The 19,387-nt window shown below is 39.3% G+C and overlaps 1 protein-coding gene across 4 annotated transcripts in view; it reads right to left on the bottom strand.

Moving 5' to 3' along the window:
- Positions 1 to 19,387, bottom strand: part of LOC146561503 (stromal membrane-associated protein 1-like) — a 152,411-nt gene that overhangs the window by 113,529 nt on the left and 19,495 nt on the right. For all 4 annotated transcript variants that reach the window (XM_085297636.1, XM_085297637.1, XM_085297638.1 and 1 more), the window contains exons 2-4: positions 12,925 to 13,058; positions 10,865 to 10,950; positions 4,567 to 4,642 (exon numbers count right to left, since the gene is read on the bottom strand). In XM_085297636.1, the coding sequence (XP_085153762.1) occupies positions 4,567 to 4,642; positions 10,865 to 10,950; positions 12,925 to 13,058 (296 nt within the window). The remainder of the gene's footprint in view (positions 1 to 4,566; positions 4,643 to 10,864; positions 10,951 to 12,924; positions 13,059 to 19,387) is intronic.

Genomic DNA, 19,387 nt, shown 5'->3' with positions numbered 1-19,387 from the left:
AGATCATACATTCTCAGACAAATTGCAAAAAACTCAAGAGCCACGTCTCTGATTCAGTCAGCATGTTAAATGTTAAAAGTTCATGACAGTACAATCAGGAACGGCTTGTTTGGAAGGGCTGCCTGGGGAAAGCCTCCTCCTTCTGCGGCAGCATAGCTTATATGCTTACATATCTGGAAACAGGACAGCAACCTCCTTTAATATACAAAAAAAATAAACAAAAATCATGGCTGGCTTGTTCTGTATTGAGCCTGAGTTTGTCCCTTGCCTGATAGAAGGCACATAAACAAGTGGAACAGCATCAGCTGCTCATCCTCATGTCTGTCAACATGAGCCTTACATTTGTCAAAGTAAAGCAACCTTCGTCTTCACAGTGTGTTTATCTGTAAATACAAAGCCCTCGAGTCATTACTGTGATGTAATAATAACATTACAGAAATGACACAAAGCAATTTCAATCGTTACAAAAACGCTCTTCACTCAAACTAGCGAGGCTTCAATCTGACAGCAGGCAGACAAAATGAACAACAAAAAGTTTCAGCACAAAGGAAACACTCTGAAATATAAAAACCAAGCAGTGCTTTAATTCACACTGGCTTGTTCACAGCAGGCTTCCTCTGGTGCATATTTATTCCATTGCAATGTCTAAGTTTCCCTCATTCGCTTCTGTTTCTCAGTTTATGCATTTTTCCCCCCTTTGTCCCACTCGCCTCTTGCCTCTCTCACACACTCTGTGTTGTCTCTGGCTTTCTCTGAAGCATTGCCAGCAGCCAGACTGTGATCTAGGATCTGTTTCTGCCACCCACGCAGACGGCTTGGCTTTTATATGCAAATTAATTATTAAAAACAACTCATTATCACTTTAAACAGTTTCGCGCAGATGGAGAACGAAGAGGAGAGGGCGGGCTACAGTAACCCTGAGCTACAGTTGGCGTATGCACATGTGTGCTCGTGTATTGGAATGACTTTAAGGCATCCACTGGTTTGATTTATGGATTGGACACACAGCACCCAGAAACATTTTGTGTCATTCTGTCACTGCAGTTGCATCATCACACTGTATTATTATTATTGCTTTTATTTATCTATGTATTTTAAACAGCATGCTGGAGGTGCAGGTGATGGATGTGATGCTGTTGCAGCAAAGATTGCATCCTTCTGAATTCCACACAGTCCACCACAATTGTCGCATCAGATTCTCTGTTTTTATCTATTTTGTTTCAGACAGGACTCAATTTTAAATAAAGAGGTGAGCATATCTGCAAGTACTGCCTGTGAGGCAAAGCTCAGAGTTAACAGTTTCACAGACTTTGTCTACTGTCAATGATTTAACTAATATGGTCATGTCAGGCGCACAGCTCTGACTATGAGCTCAGAAGCCCCGCCCATCTGCTGTTCAAACAGGCAGTCAATCAAAAGAAAGTTGGCTTAAAAGGAGGCAGGAAAGGAGCTAAAAAAAAGCACGTTTAATAGATACAGTGGTGTGAAAAAGCATTCGCCCCCTTCTTGATTTCCCATTTTTGTATGTTTGACTGACTTAAATGCTTCAGATTGTCAAACAAATGTAAATATTAGACAAAAATAACACATGTAAACACAAAAATGGGAAATCAGTAAGGGGGCACTCTAAACTGAAGGTATCAAGGCCCGGCATAAGTTAAAAAAGGATTACTCAAAAATGTGAATCATGTAAATCTACCTTAAAGGAGTTGTAGAACAAAAAAATGAATTAGCTGATGTAATAAAGAAACTATTTTGTTGCAAAAAATCATTCAGATCCTTAAAAATGGAGCTTATCCAAAAACCACATGGTAGTTCTTCAGTTAGGTAGTTTACTTCCTTGACAGACTGCATCTATTAGTCTAATATTCCATCTTTCATTGTTTTACACCTCTCACCTATTGGCTTAAAAATTTAACAAAAAAGCTCACGCAGTAATAGTTCAGCGGCCTCAGCTGGAAAGCTTTCATCACATAGGCTCAGCACGCCTGAATTTTTCTAGACATTCCCTGACAGCGCTGCATGTGAACCAGCAAATGCCAGATTTAATCTGATCTAAAGTTTTAAAGTCGTTCATTGGATCAGGTAGTTTAACCTTCTGAGCTCTCTACTACAAAGTGCACGTAATGTCTGTGCCAGTGTGAGAATAGTGCAGGAAACCTTCAGAAGTGATACAACACTTGGACCAAATTCTTTCAACACTCTTCCCGCACAACTCCAAGCCAAACCTATAAAAAAAAAAAAAAACAAAAAAAAAAAAAAACACGTATACTCATTTGGTTTGTTTACAACCCGATAATCCTTTAGACAGACGAGACTAAAGTGTAGATATTTGGCCTAAGCAACACCGCTGAAGACAACCAAACACAGAATATCGACACAAACACCTCATACATAGCACGCTGGTGGAAGTTGCTGAAGTTTGAAAAGTATCTAATGTCTTTGCGTTACCCAAATGAGCATCAGTATTGAATATAGATGATATACAGTATTCAGTTGTGGTCCAAAGTTTACATGCATACACTTACCAGCACAAATTGTCATGGAGCTGTTGATGATTTCTTTTTCAGTGCAGATTGATTGTACAGTTTGAACTGGATTTTCTCTAATCCACAAAGGTCAAATAAAAACATACACTGACTTAGATCTTTGAATAAGTGGTGCTGAGGGTTCTACAATGTCTTTAACTTGACAAGGAAACTGATTATTAGCTTCTTGTTAGTAATTGTAACTGACAACAAATGGGCATTTCTCTTTGCCGACATAGACAGGATTTGTTTGACAGCACTAATTTAACTGACCAATACTCAGAACAATGGCAAACTCCAAGGAACTCAGTGAGAATCTACGAAGGAGAATTGTAGATTTACACAAGGTGTGAGGGTCTCTTTGAGCAACTGCAGATTCCAAAATCATCAGTTCAAACAAACATACAACTCATTGTGTGTTTTCAAACCTAAGAACACTATATCCACTGTCGAGCATGGTAGTGGTAGCATCATGCTCTAGGGCTGTTTTGAATAGCCAGTGAAATTAAAGTTATTTGAGATTATACTTACTTCAGTACCAAAATACATCAGGAGGAGGATAGCCTTTTACCCAGAGCGATGAAAGTTACCCAGTGTGTTAAATACAGTATATCAAAGGTAATACATTATGACACCACCATTTGAAACTTTAAAATAAACTCTAGCACACTTTGACAATTTGGCAGGTATTTCTGCTTAAAATCCAACTTTGGTCAGATTCTAACATCAAACATGAGCCTATGAAAAGCATTGATGTTAAGAAAAGTCCAATTTTAGTGTTTCACTAAACCATGACATGTAAGCTAGCGTTAACTAGCTAATTCAAATCTGTCCAAAAATTATGAGATTATTTCTGTTGCTAAATTGCTAAAAATGGCTAGTTACAAGTTAGCCTAACAATTCGTAACTTTGCAGAAAGCATGTAGACATTTTGTGCTGTTGTTGTTTATGGATAATAACTGCCAGTTCTCTCCTTTTTTTGTCCTTTTTTTGGGAGTATACAAGGTGATACATATGTGAACACAGACACACAGTCTGACTGCATCACACCAATTTCTGTGGAGTTTCACACCGCCCTTCACGGAGTAACTCACAGTACAGAAACAGCCCACTCACTGAAACATGCAGAGATGCACGCACCTCTGATATCTCTGTGGAAACAAGACAAGGATATGTGCACTCATCCGCCCACAAACACACCTACACCATCATGTCCTTTTTCTCCCTTCACCCACACAGAGCTTCAGTCGTGACACCGACACACACACACATAAACACAGTTATCTACTTACTGATAAAGACCTGTATGAGAAGATAACAGTGTTTTTGAAAGGTTATTCTCCAACTGTGTTCAGCAACTCTTTGTATTGGATCCAGCAAGACTATTGTTTGGGTTGAAAAAGATTTTTTGCTTAGCAAACATCCTTTTTACAACAGATTAAAGTGCACAAAAGGTCAGTGGCAGTTAAAAAAAAACAAAAAAAAAACCCAACTAATTTTTCAGGCTGAGTGAAAGATAAGTGCACTGAAAGAAACTGAGGTTCTGGCATGAAAAGTTCCTACTGGAAGGCATTCACAAGTCTTGTGCGAGGAAAAGATGCCAAACATGATGAGTAATACATTTTAACTTTAAACACGGCAGCTGCCAAACACTATTTGTTGCAGGTTTCAGCCTTTCAGAAATCATTGGTTTCTCAGGAAAAGGAAAGGGATGGAAAAAAAAAAATCCTATTTCATGATTAAAGAAAACTTTGGCATGCAGTGTTTGCTACTGTTAAAGCTTTTTTTTTTTTTTTTTATTAAAGAGGGGAAAAAGGTAGGTTTCCCAATAAAAAAAGCAAAGCTCAAGGGACAGAAAAGCCGTCATTTTACATTTATGTTGCTTTCTGTCTTAAGCACATCAATCAAAGAGCCACCAAGCAACCACTCACACTGAGGTTACATGAAATCGCCTCCAACCGTGGCAGCGCTGCATGGAACCACAACAATAACATACACTCACAAACTGTAAAACACAAACAGTGTTGTTGATACTCACTTGAGCTGTGGCCGAAGCCTCTTTGTTGTAGTACTTTTTCCTCTCATACTTGTCCCGGATAAAGACTTCCACTGCTCTGAAGGTCGGGGTTAAGGACTGAAGCCGTGCACAAAGGTATCCAAGTGGACAATACTTACACACACACACACACACACACACACACACACACACACACACACACACACACACACACACACACACACACACACACACACACACACACACACACACACACACACACACACACACCACACGAGACGCATCATAGAGAAACAGCATGCACCGAGTGTACACGGGAATTCTGCACAGCAAAGGTGGGAGTAGTAGTAAAACTTGCAGGAGAAGAAAAAGTCTTTTCAATCCTTGTTTTTGTTTTGTTTTTTTAAGTCGCATGCATACACGTTTTATGTTCCAGCAACTACTGAAACTGAGATTTTGTTAAATAATATTTAATAATCCCCCAAAATAAGGATCCAAGGATATTTCAAGATAGTTGGTTAAACTTGCTTCTAGAAAAACTTTCACAACGTGCACTCATAAGCTTTATGATATGTATTGTGTGGAATAGTCGTCAACTTGAATACACTGAGATTAGAGATGTAGATAATGTGTGGTGACGAACGTTCCTGTCTGTTCAAAAGCTTTATGTTTATCTTTAATTGACAATGACCTCAGGAGGCTGCTAGAATTACAGCATGTGTGTCAGGATCAAAAGCAGACGCTGATGTAGAGCCTTGAAACAAGGTTAAGTGGATGATTGTAGGAGTGAGCAATTAAAAAAAACTCTTAACATAGACTAGCATCAGTACTGATGCCAGTGCCAATGCATGCTACAGACAATTGTGTCTATATTTGTCAGAAGCACAAGATTCAACGTTTCAGTGATGGAGGAAACGTTTAGATTTTCTACATTCGGATCATCCCAATGTGCTAAAAGAAAAACAGAATCCTGTTAGATAAATTAAAATGAAATATTTGACAGAATTTATGTACTGGGAAAATGTCAACCTCAGTGATGAGCAATCGATAATAAGATGTAATTATTTCTGCTGTTTTCAATTAGTGGGATGATGATCGGCTGTACTTTACTTGTTGAACAGCAATCTCTTAAATCTGGTCTTCACAACATATATTTCAGAAAGACTCTTTGCCTGAAGAAACGAGGCTACATTGGCTTCAGAAAAAGAGCTGATGTTGCTCATGATGCTACAAAAACATTTCTACAACAATCTGAAGGTTAAGCAACAACTGACCTGGGCACACTGGGTATACCAGGACACAGAACCATCTTTATAGGTTCAGGAATCATCTCTAAAGTGTACCAAACTAAGCTACAAGCAAGACTTGCTCCCTCCAAGAGCAAGTAAAAGTCAAGCTGTACAATGCTCATGGGACCACCATTGGGATAACACGAAACAACAAGACAGTGAAAATCACAAGGAGGCTGTTAGAAGGTTTTTTGACCAAAACACAACTTTTTGATTCATTCGACAATCGTTAGAGTTACAGAAAACACTTCATTGCAGCATAAGAACCTTATCTATGTTATAAAACTCAGAGGCGACAGAAGTATAACAGATTCAACCTGTGTGTTGTATTCGTGCAGGGACAGCTAGTCATCGGGGAAGGAACAGTTAATTTTTTAACTATATCAGCAAGTTCTAAAGGAAAACAGCGAGACGCATATCTGTGAGGTGACTCTTAAGAGAAAGTGAGTCATGCAAAAAAGGTAAAAAAAGACTAAAGTTAATGTTCTGGAAGATTCCACTCAAAATCATCACCTCAAGAAAAGAGTTCAAGGTGTTCTGTACAGAGGATTTTATTAGCAGAAACACTAGCTGCAGTTTTTGCTACAACTTACATTGAAACCAAAGGTTTGTACACTTTTGCCCCTTAGAAATATGTGAGATGAGAGGCTAGGTAACAGAAGCGTCACATCTCAGAATAATAATACTGATCACTTTTATTCTTTTATATTGACCATTATCCCTAAATCTGACATCACATTGGGAGATTAGAAGCAGTAACTATGTTGAACACTTTGTGTAAAGGTAAAAACAATTATGCAATTGCTTGATTTAATCAATCTATCAGAGGATTGTTGATGTAAATCAAAGGATTTCATATTTACTGCACTGCTCACCTGTTTGAAATGATGCGTCGCTAAAGTCTGCAGCAGAAATTTGCTCAGCAAGTAACCTGACGAGAAATTACAGCATCACAACTAAGTGAAAGTGTCAGAAAGAGTGAAGAGGGGCTTTGTCAGCTTTAAATCCTGATTAGACTGAGTGTTTGTAAAAGGGCCCGGCAGAAACTGGATCAATTGTATCGTAAACACGATGAGGCAGATCTAAAGTGAGCGCACCATTAGAAGATCGATGCCTGAACATTTGTTGACTGAGAGCTGAAGGGAAGCAAATTCATCAAAAAAGTGTTTTCTAAATAAAGAACACAAGATTCCAAATCAGTAAAAGTTATGTCAAGAAGGCTTTCTAGTAGTGGCCTCAGATGACAAGTCTTTAACCACTTCTGGGGCAGGAACACAAGGTTTGGGCTAAGAGATTTGAAAAGTTCCCTTTGCTGACAATCGGCAGCTAAACGTTTGGGCCATGAACAGAAGGCTGTATGTCAGGAGAATAATAGACAGCGTAATACTGCAGAGGATTTCAGTTAATTGGAGTCGGACACCTGAATGAATCAGACAGCTGTTGGTCTCTCTCCTGATTTCCTCTGTCTAAATGTTGTCTTTAACAGTTTTCATAAAATCAGCCAAAGAAATGGGAACAAATTTTGCATTTTGGTGACAGACATGTAAAATCGGTTCTCTGCCAGGTTGTCTGTTCTGTGTAGATACAACAGTGGTTCATCCTGGGTCCAGTTTTATGCTCGAATGATTAACAGGTCACTTTTAAGTGGCTTAACAAACAAACTAACAAAAAAACGTTTATTGAGTGGGGGAAAAAAACAGCCTGAAAAAGATGCCTCAACACCACCTTAAAAGGTCAGCTCATTAGAAGCAAACTAAAAAGAATTCAGGGTTGACTCGAGACTTTTGCACAGTACTGAATATTACGTTTGAAACATATACAGTATTTAAATGTATATACAATTTAGCCATCCATCCATTTTCTTCCACTTTTCCAATTTGCTAGAATGTATCACTTTTGGGCATAGTTATAATGTTTCTCTTTTAAAAAGGGCAAAAAAATGATGTAAAAGAAAACAAAAACAAACTATTAACATGTCTGATTTCCATATGTGCGATGCTCGTCTCTCCATTTCATGATCACCAGGAAGTTTAATAAAAGACGCTCGGTCTAGACATGGATTTTGATTCTTTGCCACACGCTGCGAGTGACATGACTTATAATGTTCACTCCATTTGATGGATCAGCAAACTTTTCCCAGATAAAAAGGGGGGCACACGAACAACTGAGGTAATAGGAGAACACATTTACACTAAGAACCCCAACAATGTCAAAGGAAAAACACGCACACGACAGTGAGATAAGTGAGGATACACAAACAATCAACCCCACTCTCTCACTCTATCTTTCCCTAAACACACAAACCAACACAACTGCGTGCTGCTGTGCCGCAAATCCTGACGTTCTTATCTGCCTATTTCAGCAGTGACGCTTCTGTCGGATCAAGTAAAAGACTTTAGAAGATTGAAAAATGATGACCACCCGCACGAGTGGAGCTGCTAGATAGGCTGGAAGAGGAGGCCTGCTGTGGCTGCGTCTCAAACACACTGCTTATTTATTACTGTTGACTAGAAACAGCAGAGCAGAACTAGGATGCTGCACTGAGATACCAACCATGGCACTCACGGCTGTAGTGGATAAATGTGTGGCCTGGTGACACGGTGGTTAGGCACACGTGACCACAAATCTCATGAAAGACCGATAAAACACACCAAAGGGGGCAGGGATTCTGACATAAGGGCGACTGCTGTTCTTTGACATAAAATCAAAGTCTGGGTCACAATTAAACTCATTTCATATTTATAACACTGTAATACTGGGGACTATTTTACCAAGTATCAACAGAAAGACCTCATCTGCGCTACCCACATGCTGTTTCAATTTCTATTTTCAATTTCAAAACCTAATACTACAAAAATCACCACAAATTACACATTTGATGCACCTGTTAGTTTCATATAATTCATTTTTTTTCCACATTGATAACTAACAAAAAAGCTGGTCTAAGATTAAAACATTTAAAGTAAAAGCACATGTTCAAATGTGACTAACTTGATAAAATACTGCTGCATTACTGGTATTTTTATTTAAAACAGTATTTAAAACATTTTCTAAGACAACATTAATCTCAAATCCCATTTTAGTCCATACGTGTGTAAAACACGCCTGCATCTATGAATATCGATGCATTCAAACTCACACACACACACACAAAATACAGAGACAGGACTCAAAGTCCATTTCGTCATTTATATACATAAGCACAGTAAACAGCAGGGCTGAGAAGCTGCGTGAGTATAAACAGAGGAGTACACACAGAAACAGCCACATTCAGGCGCGAGCTCCTCTAATCCTGGGTCTGTTATCTGCTGCTTTCAGCCAGCGGCGATGCTGTCAGAGCAACTAATGGACTTCAAAAGAGTGAAGAATGATGACCACCCGCACAAATGGGCCTGCCAGATACAAGATAGGGTATTAGAGGAACATTTCAAACAGGGAGATTATTTATTTTGGTCTGCTGGTGGAAATATGAACATATGCTGGTGTGTTAACCACACAGCTGTCTTGTCTTGTATCTTGGAAAAGGGCAAGCTGGAAAGCGCTGTTACAGCTCTGCGTATAAACACAAACTGCTCGATATGTCCCGGTTAAATGTGCGGAAAGATGCAGAAGTGGCAAGCCTCTGTGTGGAAATGATGTGTGGCGATGTGTGTGCAGCTGAAGCTCAAGCCTGATAACCACAATGAGTTCGATTTGAGATTGTAACGTCATATTTGAAAAAGGACTGCATCTTTATCATGTTGCTGTAAAGCTTTCTGACTTTTGATTATTTATCAGTATTTGCAGAAACACAAAAAAATAAAATCACTTACAATATATTTAAACATTTTAGGGATTTGTAGTAAAAATAAATTGAACAGGTAACTGGCACAGTCAATTACTTACTAATTATAAAACCACTTTTTTAAAAAAATCTTTCCTTATTGGGACATAAGGAATTTACTGTACAGTAAAAAAAAAAACCCTGCAAATTAAAATGTGCTGTAAATTCTGCATTTTCAATTCAAATCCAGTTGTTTTTTTCTGCATCTCACATACATCAAAAAATGAGTATCGGCTGGTTAAAATATGAAAAAGCCGAGTCCAGCTCCAAATTTTAAACAAACCAATACTCAAACATTTTTTTTTTTTGCATTTGTCCCAAATTACAGATTCTGATTCTAACAATAAAGGCCAGGGAAAAATTTAATGTGTAAACACTGTCATAGATTTTAACGTGCGAAAAAAAAAAGGCTCAAAGTGGTTTGATGGACCACCTTCCAAAAAAATATTTCTTTAAAACGATTTGATATATGAAGCTAAAATTTCCCGGCAACCATTATATATTCAAACGTTATACCATAAAAGTTTATGCATATTGGAGGGCAGAAGACTTGTGTTGATTTGAGACCTAATGGCCCAGTGTCTCCACTGTGCAGCCTGAACACAGCCCCACAGGTTCTTTAAAGGCCCATTTGATAAAGAAGCCGAGTGATGGAGTGTTGCGTCAGGTCACTTGCCCCATCACCTCAAATCCAAGTGATGCGGTTTGTGATGAAGCGCAGAGTGAAGGAAAAGCAGCCAACAAGTGCTCGGCATATATGGGAACTCCTTTGAGACTGCTGGAAGAGCTCCAGGTGATGACTTCATGAAGCTGGCTGATGAATGGAGAGTTTACAAAGCAGTTATGAAACCAAAGACTGAAATATTTAAAGTTTTGTGCTTGATATAATGCGATATGTCCAAACCTTTGACCTGTATGGTGGTATAATGCATAAACTACTTATTTATGGTGACATTTAGAGTTTATATGTAGCTACATGATGACAGGAGCTTTTATATTTGCATGTAGATATCCCGACATGTGTGGCGAAACAGAGGCTTTTATATCTGTGTGTACTGAAGTTGGCAGTTTTAATGCATATGTAATATGAAAGCAGTGATTAAAGTGTTCAGTGAGAGCGATGCTTTATTCCAGTGCATCTGTTTTTACGAGAATAGAGGCTGAGAATAATAAAAAAAGAGTGAGGGAGACAGCAGGAGGAGGATACTGGTCCGTCTGTGGTCGCCTGAAGTTCTCCGGTAGGTGGGCTTCATACAGCTGTCTGGCCCTGGTGTTGCCCATGTCCACCATACTCTACGAGGAGGGGAGGAAGGAAAAAGAGCCGAGAGAGAAAAGACGGAAAAACTGTGTCATTAATACAGAAAAGGCAGTCGGTAAAACACATTTAAGACCTTGTCAAACACACACAGCGAGTTCTTTCATACTTCACATTTGCATTCAACTCAATTTGCTGCAGATTCCTTCCCACTCGCACACAAACACGCACATGCCAAGTGAAAGACACACTGGCCGTATGTGTCAGGGCTAAATTAAGAGGAGGGTGATGAATGGGGTGATGATAGGAGAAGTGGAGGAGACGGAGTCGGAATAATCAGCCATCCAGAATTAATTAGTCATTGAAAACAGTGATTAACATTCAGACTGAGCCCCGTTCCACTCGCACTCAGCTGATGGATCGGCACAGCACGGGAGAAACGCACAGGCACACACCTTTCCCCTGCTACACACCAAGCGAGTACTGCTGTGTGAGCTTCACAGATGTACACAGACACACACAAACACAGAGTGTGAAATAAAATCAATGTGATATGCTAGTTATCCACAAAACACAGCTCCGCACTTACAAATTAGCATTAGGCTCTCTGTATTCCCTCTGCATGTGCATTTGCACACGTGCTGCTGTGCATGTACTGCACATGGCTGCGTGTGTGTGTGTGTAAAAACACTGAATGCATACTAAACAGTGGATTTCTGAGGCTGTGTCAGTGCATACAGAGTGACCTTGCAGTATATGCATAACTTCACCTATCAAGGTAACCCTTAAAATGCACTTTTTTGGGGGGTACCATCTGGGTTTTTTGCATTTGCTCATGCCAACATGTCTTAGGGCCATTTATTTATTCTTTTTTTGGCTCAGCCAGCTCTAAATACAACAATAGTATAATACATCTTTTTCTTTTTGCTGCTCTCTTCAGGGGTCGCCACAGCAGATTATCTGCCTCCGAGCATCCTCCACTCTCACACCAACCTCCTCCTTCACCACCTTCTCTGCGGTCTCCATTCCTCCTTTCCTGCCATCTTTAATGTCCTTTGCCCAGAAGGATAATAGTTGTTTATGAAAAATGGATTACACACAATAAAATATAAAAAAACAAAACAATTAAAGGTTTTTAAACACACAGCAAATGTGTGTACAGAAAGAAATGAGAATGTCAGTGAGCTAGGACACTATATGAGGACTGTAGAATCTACTATGAAAACAGAACGCTGCATTAGGCCTTAGTGATGCATGTTGGCAAGACATTATTCATTTTAAATGTTATTATAAATTTTTCTGATAGAGCCCATACTTTATTGCGTCTGTTCTTGATTTTTGACAAACTTTAAAAGACAGCTGTTATATTGTCTCTGAAATGCTCGGAGGCAACTCAGGTGTGTTTAGCAACCTTAAGTATGCTTAAGTATAAAAAAGAAACATGCCAGTACATATAAAAGGAAAAGACTGAGGGTGTATTATTGCCAACTAGTTCTCTATTCCCACCCCTATTAAGCACCAGCAGCTCCTGTTTATGTTTGAAACATAAATGAACCAGATCACTGTTTGATAACTGTAATTAAAAAAAATCATAAGGATCATGTTTCGTATAATTTGGAGGTGGGTTTCTTGCCTTTGCCTGAATGAAAAATGAGAAGAAAGAAAAAAGACTCAAAAACCTAAATAATAAATCTTTCCTCCTGTTGTTTTTACTATTTTGACCATTTGCCTTGTTCCAAATGCTCTAATTTCAAATGTAAATCATCCTTGAAAGCAGAACAGGTTGCACACAAGCAACAAGTGAAAACAATGAGTCTTAAGGTTTTTGCTATTATTTGTGATCTTTACTACATAGATTTAAAACCTACAAAAAGAAATACAGTGAGCTTTTGTTTGTAAGTGGCAGAGATCATTAAAAGAATTAAACAATAACAGATTACGGGGTACAAGTTATATCAATGCATTAAGAAGCCTTAAAAGCAGTACTAGTATGGGGAGCATCATTTGCATACCTGGATCTGCTCAGGTGTCCACTGATCCAAATTGACAGATTTGACTCTGGAGATGTGGACACCCAGGTTGCGGTGGATGCCGGCACAGCGGATACACATGAACACCCCGAGGTTCCATGACGCCCACCGAGGCCCTGAAATGGAAAAGAAGAAAAGAGGATATTTCCACTATGAATTACTCCGGTTGCAGTTTTATTGTAAAACTCCTGCTGTGTTGTAGTTTAAGTGACTTGCTGCTGCATGTGAGTTGATCCCAATCATTTTCAACAATTTAGACTGCAAAGGAACTCAAAAACCCAAATAAACTCAAAACTGTGGAAGTGAAAGAACAGCAGGAAGTAAAGAATCAATGAAATACAACTGTGAAATGAAAAAGCAAGCCAGGAGTACTCTTCTCTTTGAAGCTCTTTACCCCACCACCATCCTACAAAACTATGCTTTCAAGTATGAAAAGGTACCTGTACCTGGCACTTGCTGCTACATACTGTGAAATTATTTATTTTTTAGATTTTCTAGGCTCCAGCATGGCCCTTAAATCACTGCTATCCACTGGTTTGAACAGTTTTTAAGCTACTGCTCTCCTGGAATTTTCAGTTAAGGATAATCACTCTGAAATGAATGTCAGATAAAGCTACCAATTTTAGGCTCAGAATATAGCAACAATGGACAATGGATCGACCAGTGGTCTTAACCAGCCTTATATCAAGTGAGGAATTGTCTTGGTAGCCACTTAAAGGAATCAGTCATGATTTAATTGGCACCACCTCCGAGTCTATTTACTAACTGTGTGCATATTTTTATTGCCAGAGTTTAACCTTTTATAAGGTCTACATGATAACACACAATGTCACAAAGCATAAGGTCTGCCCAGTTGCTTTAATAAACACAGGTTCAGTGGACTTAAGCATCCTCCCTAGTAGCGCCAGATGTGGATCAAGTTGAACACTTTTAAGATGTGACAGAACAAGAGATATGAAGGATGGGAAGGAGGAGCTTGGTACAGAACCGAGCACCTGTGCTGTACCGCACCATTGGAGTGACAAGAGTGTCGAGCCCAAAGGTAAAGCTTTCATTTACCAGTCAATCAACGTTCTAAAAAACACCAAAAGCCATGAGGTTTGTTCTTTGGAAGAATAACCTTGAGGATAAATGAGGTACCTCTCTTCAGCCCTAGAGATAGGGTGGGAGGCAACTTCAAGCCGTGGATACAAGATAACTGGCCCTCCCTTAGCCCAGTTTTGCTGGAGGTTTCTTCCTTCCCTCTGTTGCCAAATGCTTGGTAGGGTTGTCTGTTTGATGAGGTTTTCTCTGAATTACTGTATTTACTTTACAATATAAAGTGCCTTCAAAATGTTGTTGTGATTTGAAGCTATATGAAAAAAATATTCAACTGAATTAAAATTCTGGTTTTTGTAGTGGTTAGTTACACTACTTCAAAAGTATTTGTCTACTTTCACAAGAATATGAACTTTGTTTCCCTGATCAATAGGAGTTAATATGGTATCAACTCACTGTTTGTATCTATATATACACATCTTCCCAAAGTTGGGAGCATAAAATTTTCCAAAATATCTTGGTAAGCTGAAGCATTAACATTTCACTTGAACACAAATGTTTACGGAAGCATTCTGCATATCTAGGTTCTTGGTTTTATAGACCTGTAGCCATGGAAGTGAATGGTACACCATAATTCAATGATTTGGATTGTTGAGTGAATATTTCTGCCACTATAGTTTATGTGACGTGCTTTGGAAGAAGTTTGCTAGTGAACAAAGAACAGCAGGTTGTGAACAGCTTTAACAAAGTCAAATCAACACAAATTCAAACTCACAAGAAACAATTTGAACAAAGTCTTTGACAAAGTGTTGTAGTTGTGTGAAGTACACCATCAGGTTTCAGCAGAAATTAAAAAAACATAAAAACATAAAATCCAAGCACCAAGAATCAAAGCCTTGTTTTGCTTTGGTAATACTGTCTCACTCACTTTAGTATATCAGAATGTGCTAAATGCCATTTATAATATTCTGAGACATTTTAAAGACATTCTTATCAAAACGGTGCAGGAAGTAATATTCTGAATCCCTAAATCTTGAAGGAAAAGCATGAAGGCGTGTGGTTTTCATTTATGGATATCATTTGATTAGAGCCCATGCAGTTTATTACATATAAAAGCCAATTAAATGTGAATGTATGTGTCAATAGAATGGCTGCAGTTAATCTGAAAGTGAAAGATACCATCCTAGGCGTTTAGGGTTGTGTCAGTGTCTGTCTTTTAAAGACAAAAAAAAAAAAAGTCTTGAATTTTATTGTATGCATTCTCACTTCAATTTAGTGATTAAAGTTTTAATTAAATTTATTAAATTTAATTTAGAACCTACTTGAAAGTATGAAAGGTAATCATGAAAACAGTGTTTAACACAATGAAAGCAGCTTTGAGTTTAGAAAAGTGGTTTTGAAAACCTTTCCAGGGTCAAAATTATAGCAGTTTCCTTCTTCACGGCGAATGATCGAAACTTGACGTGCAGCCATGACGGCGGTGTTTCATGAAACCTCAAACGCTTCTCAAGATGACTGAGGCCTTAAGAATCCACTCACCGTAGGCCATGTGGATCTGATAAAGTCCCAAGGAGGAGTTCGTTAAATTATATGGCCTGAAAATGACCCCATAATTACACTTTCAACTCAAAGTGGCTGACTTCCTGTTGGATTTAGGTTATAGCTCCATGATTTCAGACCCATAGATGAAACAAAGCACAGGCACTGCTCTTTTGAAATATTCTAGGGGCCACTGTGGAGCCATTTTGCAGCAACTATCGATAAGAACTATAGAACTACAGGGTGGGCCATTTATATGGATACACCGTAATAACATGGGAATGGTTGGTGATATTAAAGTCCTGTTTGTGGCACATTAGTATATGTGAGGGGGCAAACTCCTCAAGATGGGTGGTGACCATGGTGGCCATTTAGAAGTCGGCCATCTTGGATACAACTTTTGTTTTTTCAATAGGAAGAGGGCCATGTGACACATCAAACTTATTGGTAATGTCACAAGAAAAACAATGGTGTGCTTGGTTTCAACGTAACTTTATTCTTGTATCACAAACTTGTCACCAGTGTTCGTCAAGTTATTTGAAAATAGTAATTAGTTACTAATTACTGAGTACTTCTCCAAGAAAGTTTCCAGTTTCTTTTATGATTACTTATTTTCAAAAGTAATTAGTTACTTTATTACTTTTAAAAAACATGATACACAACCTGAATACCTTTTAGCCCAACTCTATTTTTTCTGCATAATCTATCATATAAAATTGAATGAAATGAGAAAGTGTCTTTTTAAAACTTGTTTTATAAGTTTTAATCTTTTAACTTTATGCACATTGCATCAAGTGAAAATGACATTATGTACAACAGTCTTTGACTTGAAGAAATGTGTTTAACATTTAAACCTATTTTCTGCATATTCCGGCATATAAAATAATTTTTTGTGTTTACACTCGCTCTTTCAAATAGATGCAAGTAAAACACAGCAAAAAATAAATAAAATCAAAGCTTAAGCGGCACCAAGTCTTGTCACTCTTTAACCTCCTAGAACCTGGCGTCCACATACAGTGGGGCAAAAAAGTATTTAGTCAGCCACCGATTGTGCAAGTTCCCCCACCTAAAATGATGACAGAGGTCAGTAATTTGCACCAGAGGTACACTTCAACTGTGAGAGACAGAATGTGAAAAAATAATCCATGAATCCACATGGTAGGATCTGTAAAGAATTTATTCGTAAATCAGGGTGGAAAATAAGTATTTGGTCAATAACAAAAATACAACTCAATACTTTGTAACATAACCTTTGTTGGCAATAACAGAGGTCAAACGTTTACTATAGGTCTTTACCAGGTTTGCACACACAGTAGCTGGTATTTTGGCCCATTCCTCCATGCAGATCTTCTCGAGAGCAGTGATGTTTTGGGGCTGTCGCCGAGCAACACGGACTTTCAACTCCCGCCACAGATTTTCTATGGGGTTGAGGTCTGGAGACTGGCTAGGCCACTCCAGGACTTTCAAATGCTTCTTACGGAGCCACTCCTTTGTTGCCCGGGCGGTGTGTTTTGGATCATTGTCATGTTGGAAGACCCAGCCTCGTTTCATCTTCAAAGTTCTCACTGATGGAAGGAGGTTTTGGCTCAAAATCTCACGATACATGGCCCCATTCATTCTGTCCTTAACACGGATCAGTCGTCCTGTCCCCTTGGCAGAAAAACAGCCCCATAGCATGATGTTTCCACCACGATGCTTCACAGTAGGTATGGTGTTCTTGGGATGCAACTCAGTATTCTTCTTCCTCCAAACACGACGAGTTGAGTTTATACCAAAAAGTTCTACTTTGGTTTCATCTGACCACATGACATTCTCCCAATCCTCTGCTGTATCATCCATGTGCTCTCTGGCAAACTTCAGACGGGCCTGGACATGCACTGGCTTCAGCAGCGGAACACGTCTGGCACTGCGGGATTTGATTCCCTGCCGTTGTAGTGTGTTACTGATGGTGACCTTTGTTACTTTGGTCCCAGCTTTCTGCAGGTCATTCACCAGGTCCCCCCGTGTGGTTCTGGGATCTTTGCTCACCGTTCTCATGATCATTTTGACCCCACGGGATGAGATCTTGCGTGGAGCCCCAGATGGAGGGAGATTATCAGTGGTCTTGTATGTCTTCCATTTTCTGATGATTGCTCCCACAGTTGATTTTTTCACACCAAGCTGCTTGCCTATTGTAGATTCACTCTTCCCAGTCTGGTGCAGGTCTACAATACTTTTCCTGGTGTCCTTCGAAAGCTCTTTGGTCTTGGCCATGGCGGAGTTTGGAGTCTGACTGTTTGAGGCTGTGGACAGGTGTCTTTTATACAGATGATGAGTTCAAACAGGTGCCATTCATACAGGTAACGAGTGGGGGACAGAAAAGCTTCTTACAGAAGACGTTACAGGTCTGTGAGAGCCAGAGATTTTCCTTGTTTGAGGTGACCAAATACTTATTTTCCACCCTGATTTACGAATAAATTCTTTACAAATCCTACCATGTGGATTCATGGATTTTTTTTTCACATTCTGTCTCTCACAGTTGAAGTGTACCTCTGGTGCAAATTACTGACCTCTGTCATCATTTTAGGTGGGGGAACTTGCACAATCGGTGGCTGACTAAATACTTTTTTTGCCCCACTGTATGTGGACATCACAATTTGGGTTATTTAGACCAAAATACTTAATTTTGCTCTACAAGGGCCTGATATCCACTTACGCGGACATTATTCTGCTACTGTTCTATCAAAATTTTAAATGAATATCCTCATATGTAGCTCTCATTTTTCTTAGAAACAAAAATTTGGTATTTCTTTGTTTTTACATTCATCAGGTCCCAATATGCCCAAATATCAAAGAGAAATTAAAAATGCATGCCGTGGAAGAGTTCGGGTCTTAGGAGGTTAATCTATTTTCACCTGCTTAGCAGGAGAGGGGCCGGTGGAGGTTTGCCCAGTGCCGCAGCGGTCATGTCAGTAGGCGGGATCCGGGGGTTTCTCTATGAATGTCACATTCCCGTGGCAGTGTGCTCAGTGCTTGCTCAGATTTGAAGTTGAATTTTTCGCTGTAGAATGAATTTTCTTCCCACAGAGTGTACAGCAGACGCTAATGTTTTTGTCACTTTTTACAGAATCAAACTCAAAAGTAATGTCAGTACCTCCGAGCTTTAAATGCTGCGTCGTACTCTCGCCCACACTCCCTGTTTTCCATTGTTGATCTACACACGTCTGCTGCTGCCACGAACGTCAAAAACTGTGTCATGAGACACTCTCACAAAGTGTCGGTTTAATAACGCAGTAAGGCAGCGTCTCTTCTTTCTCAGGAGACTGAAAAGATTCGGCATGAGCCCCCGCATCCTCAGGACCTTCTATCGCTGTGCCATTGAGAGCATCCTCACTGGATGCATCACCACCTGGTATGGCAACAGCACCGCCTACAACTGTAAAGCTCTCCAGCAAGTAGTGCGGTGCTCTGAACGGATAATTGGAGGTGAGCTTCCCTCCCTCCAAGACATCTACAGGAAGCGGTGCCTGAGGAAAGCGGGGAGGATCATCAAGGACTCCAGTCACCCCAGCCATAAACTGTTCAGACTGCTTCCATCAGGAAGGAGGTTCTGCAGCATCCGGTCCCGTACCAGCAGACTGAGAGACAGCTTCTTCCATCAGGCCATCAGACTGCTGAACACGTCATAGACACCTCAGCTTCACTACTGGAACTTCAACATTATGCACTCCACACTGTATATAAATGCCACTTGTTTTGCACATATTCAACTCTGTATATTTTATATATTTTATATATTTTATTATTATTATTATTATTATTATTATTTTATTTTTTTACTATTTAATTTGTAAAAATGTGTATACACACACACACACACACACGTAGG

This window comes from Mchenga conophoros, linkage group LG13, assembly GCF_057382185.1.
Source record: "Mchenga conophoros isolate Kocher_MC1m ecotype Shallow Benthic linkage group LG13, M_conophoros_male_GT1.1, whole genome shotgun sequence".
In the NCBI taxonomy this organism is placed as follows: Eukaryota; Metazoa; Chordata; class Actinopteri; order Cichliformes; family Cichlidae; genus Mchenga; species Mchenga conophoros.
The sequence above is the reverse complement of the archived record's forward strand: the minus strand, read 5'-3'. Positions and strand labels throughout refer to the sequence as shown.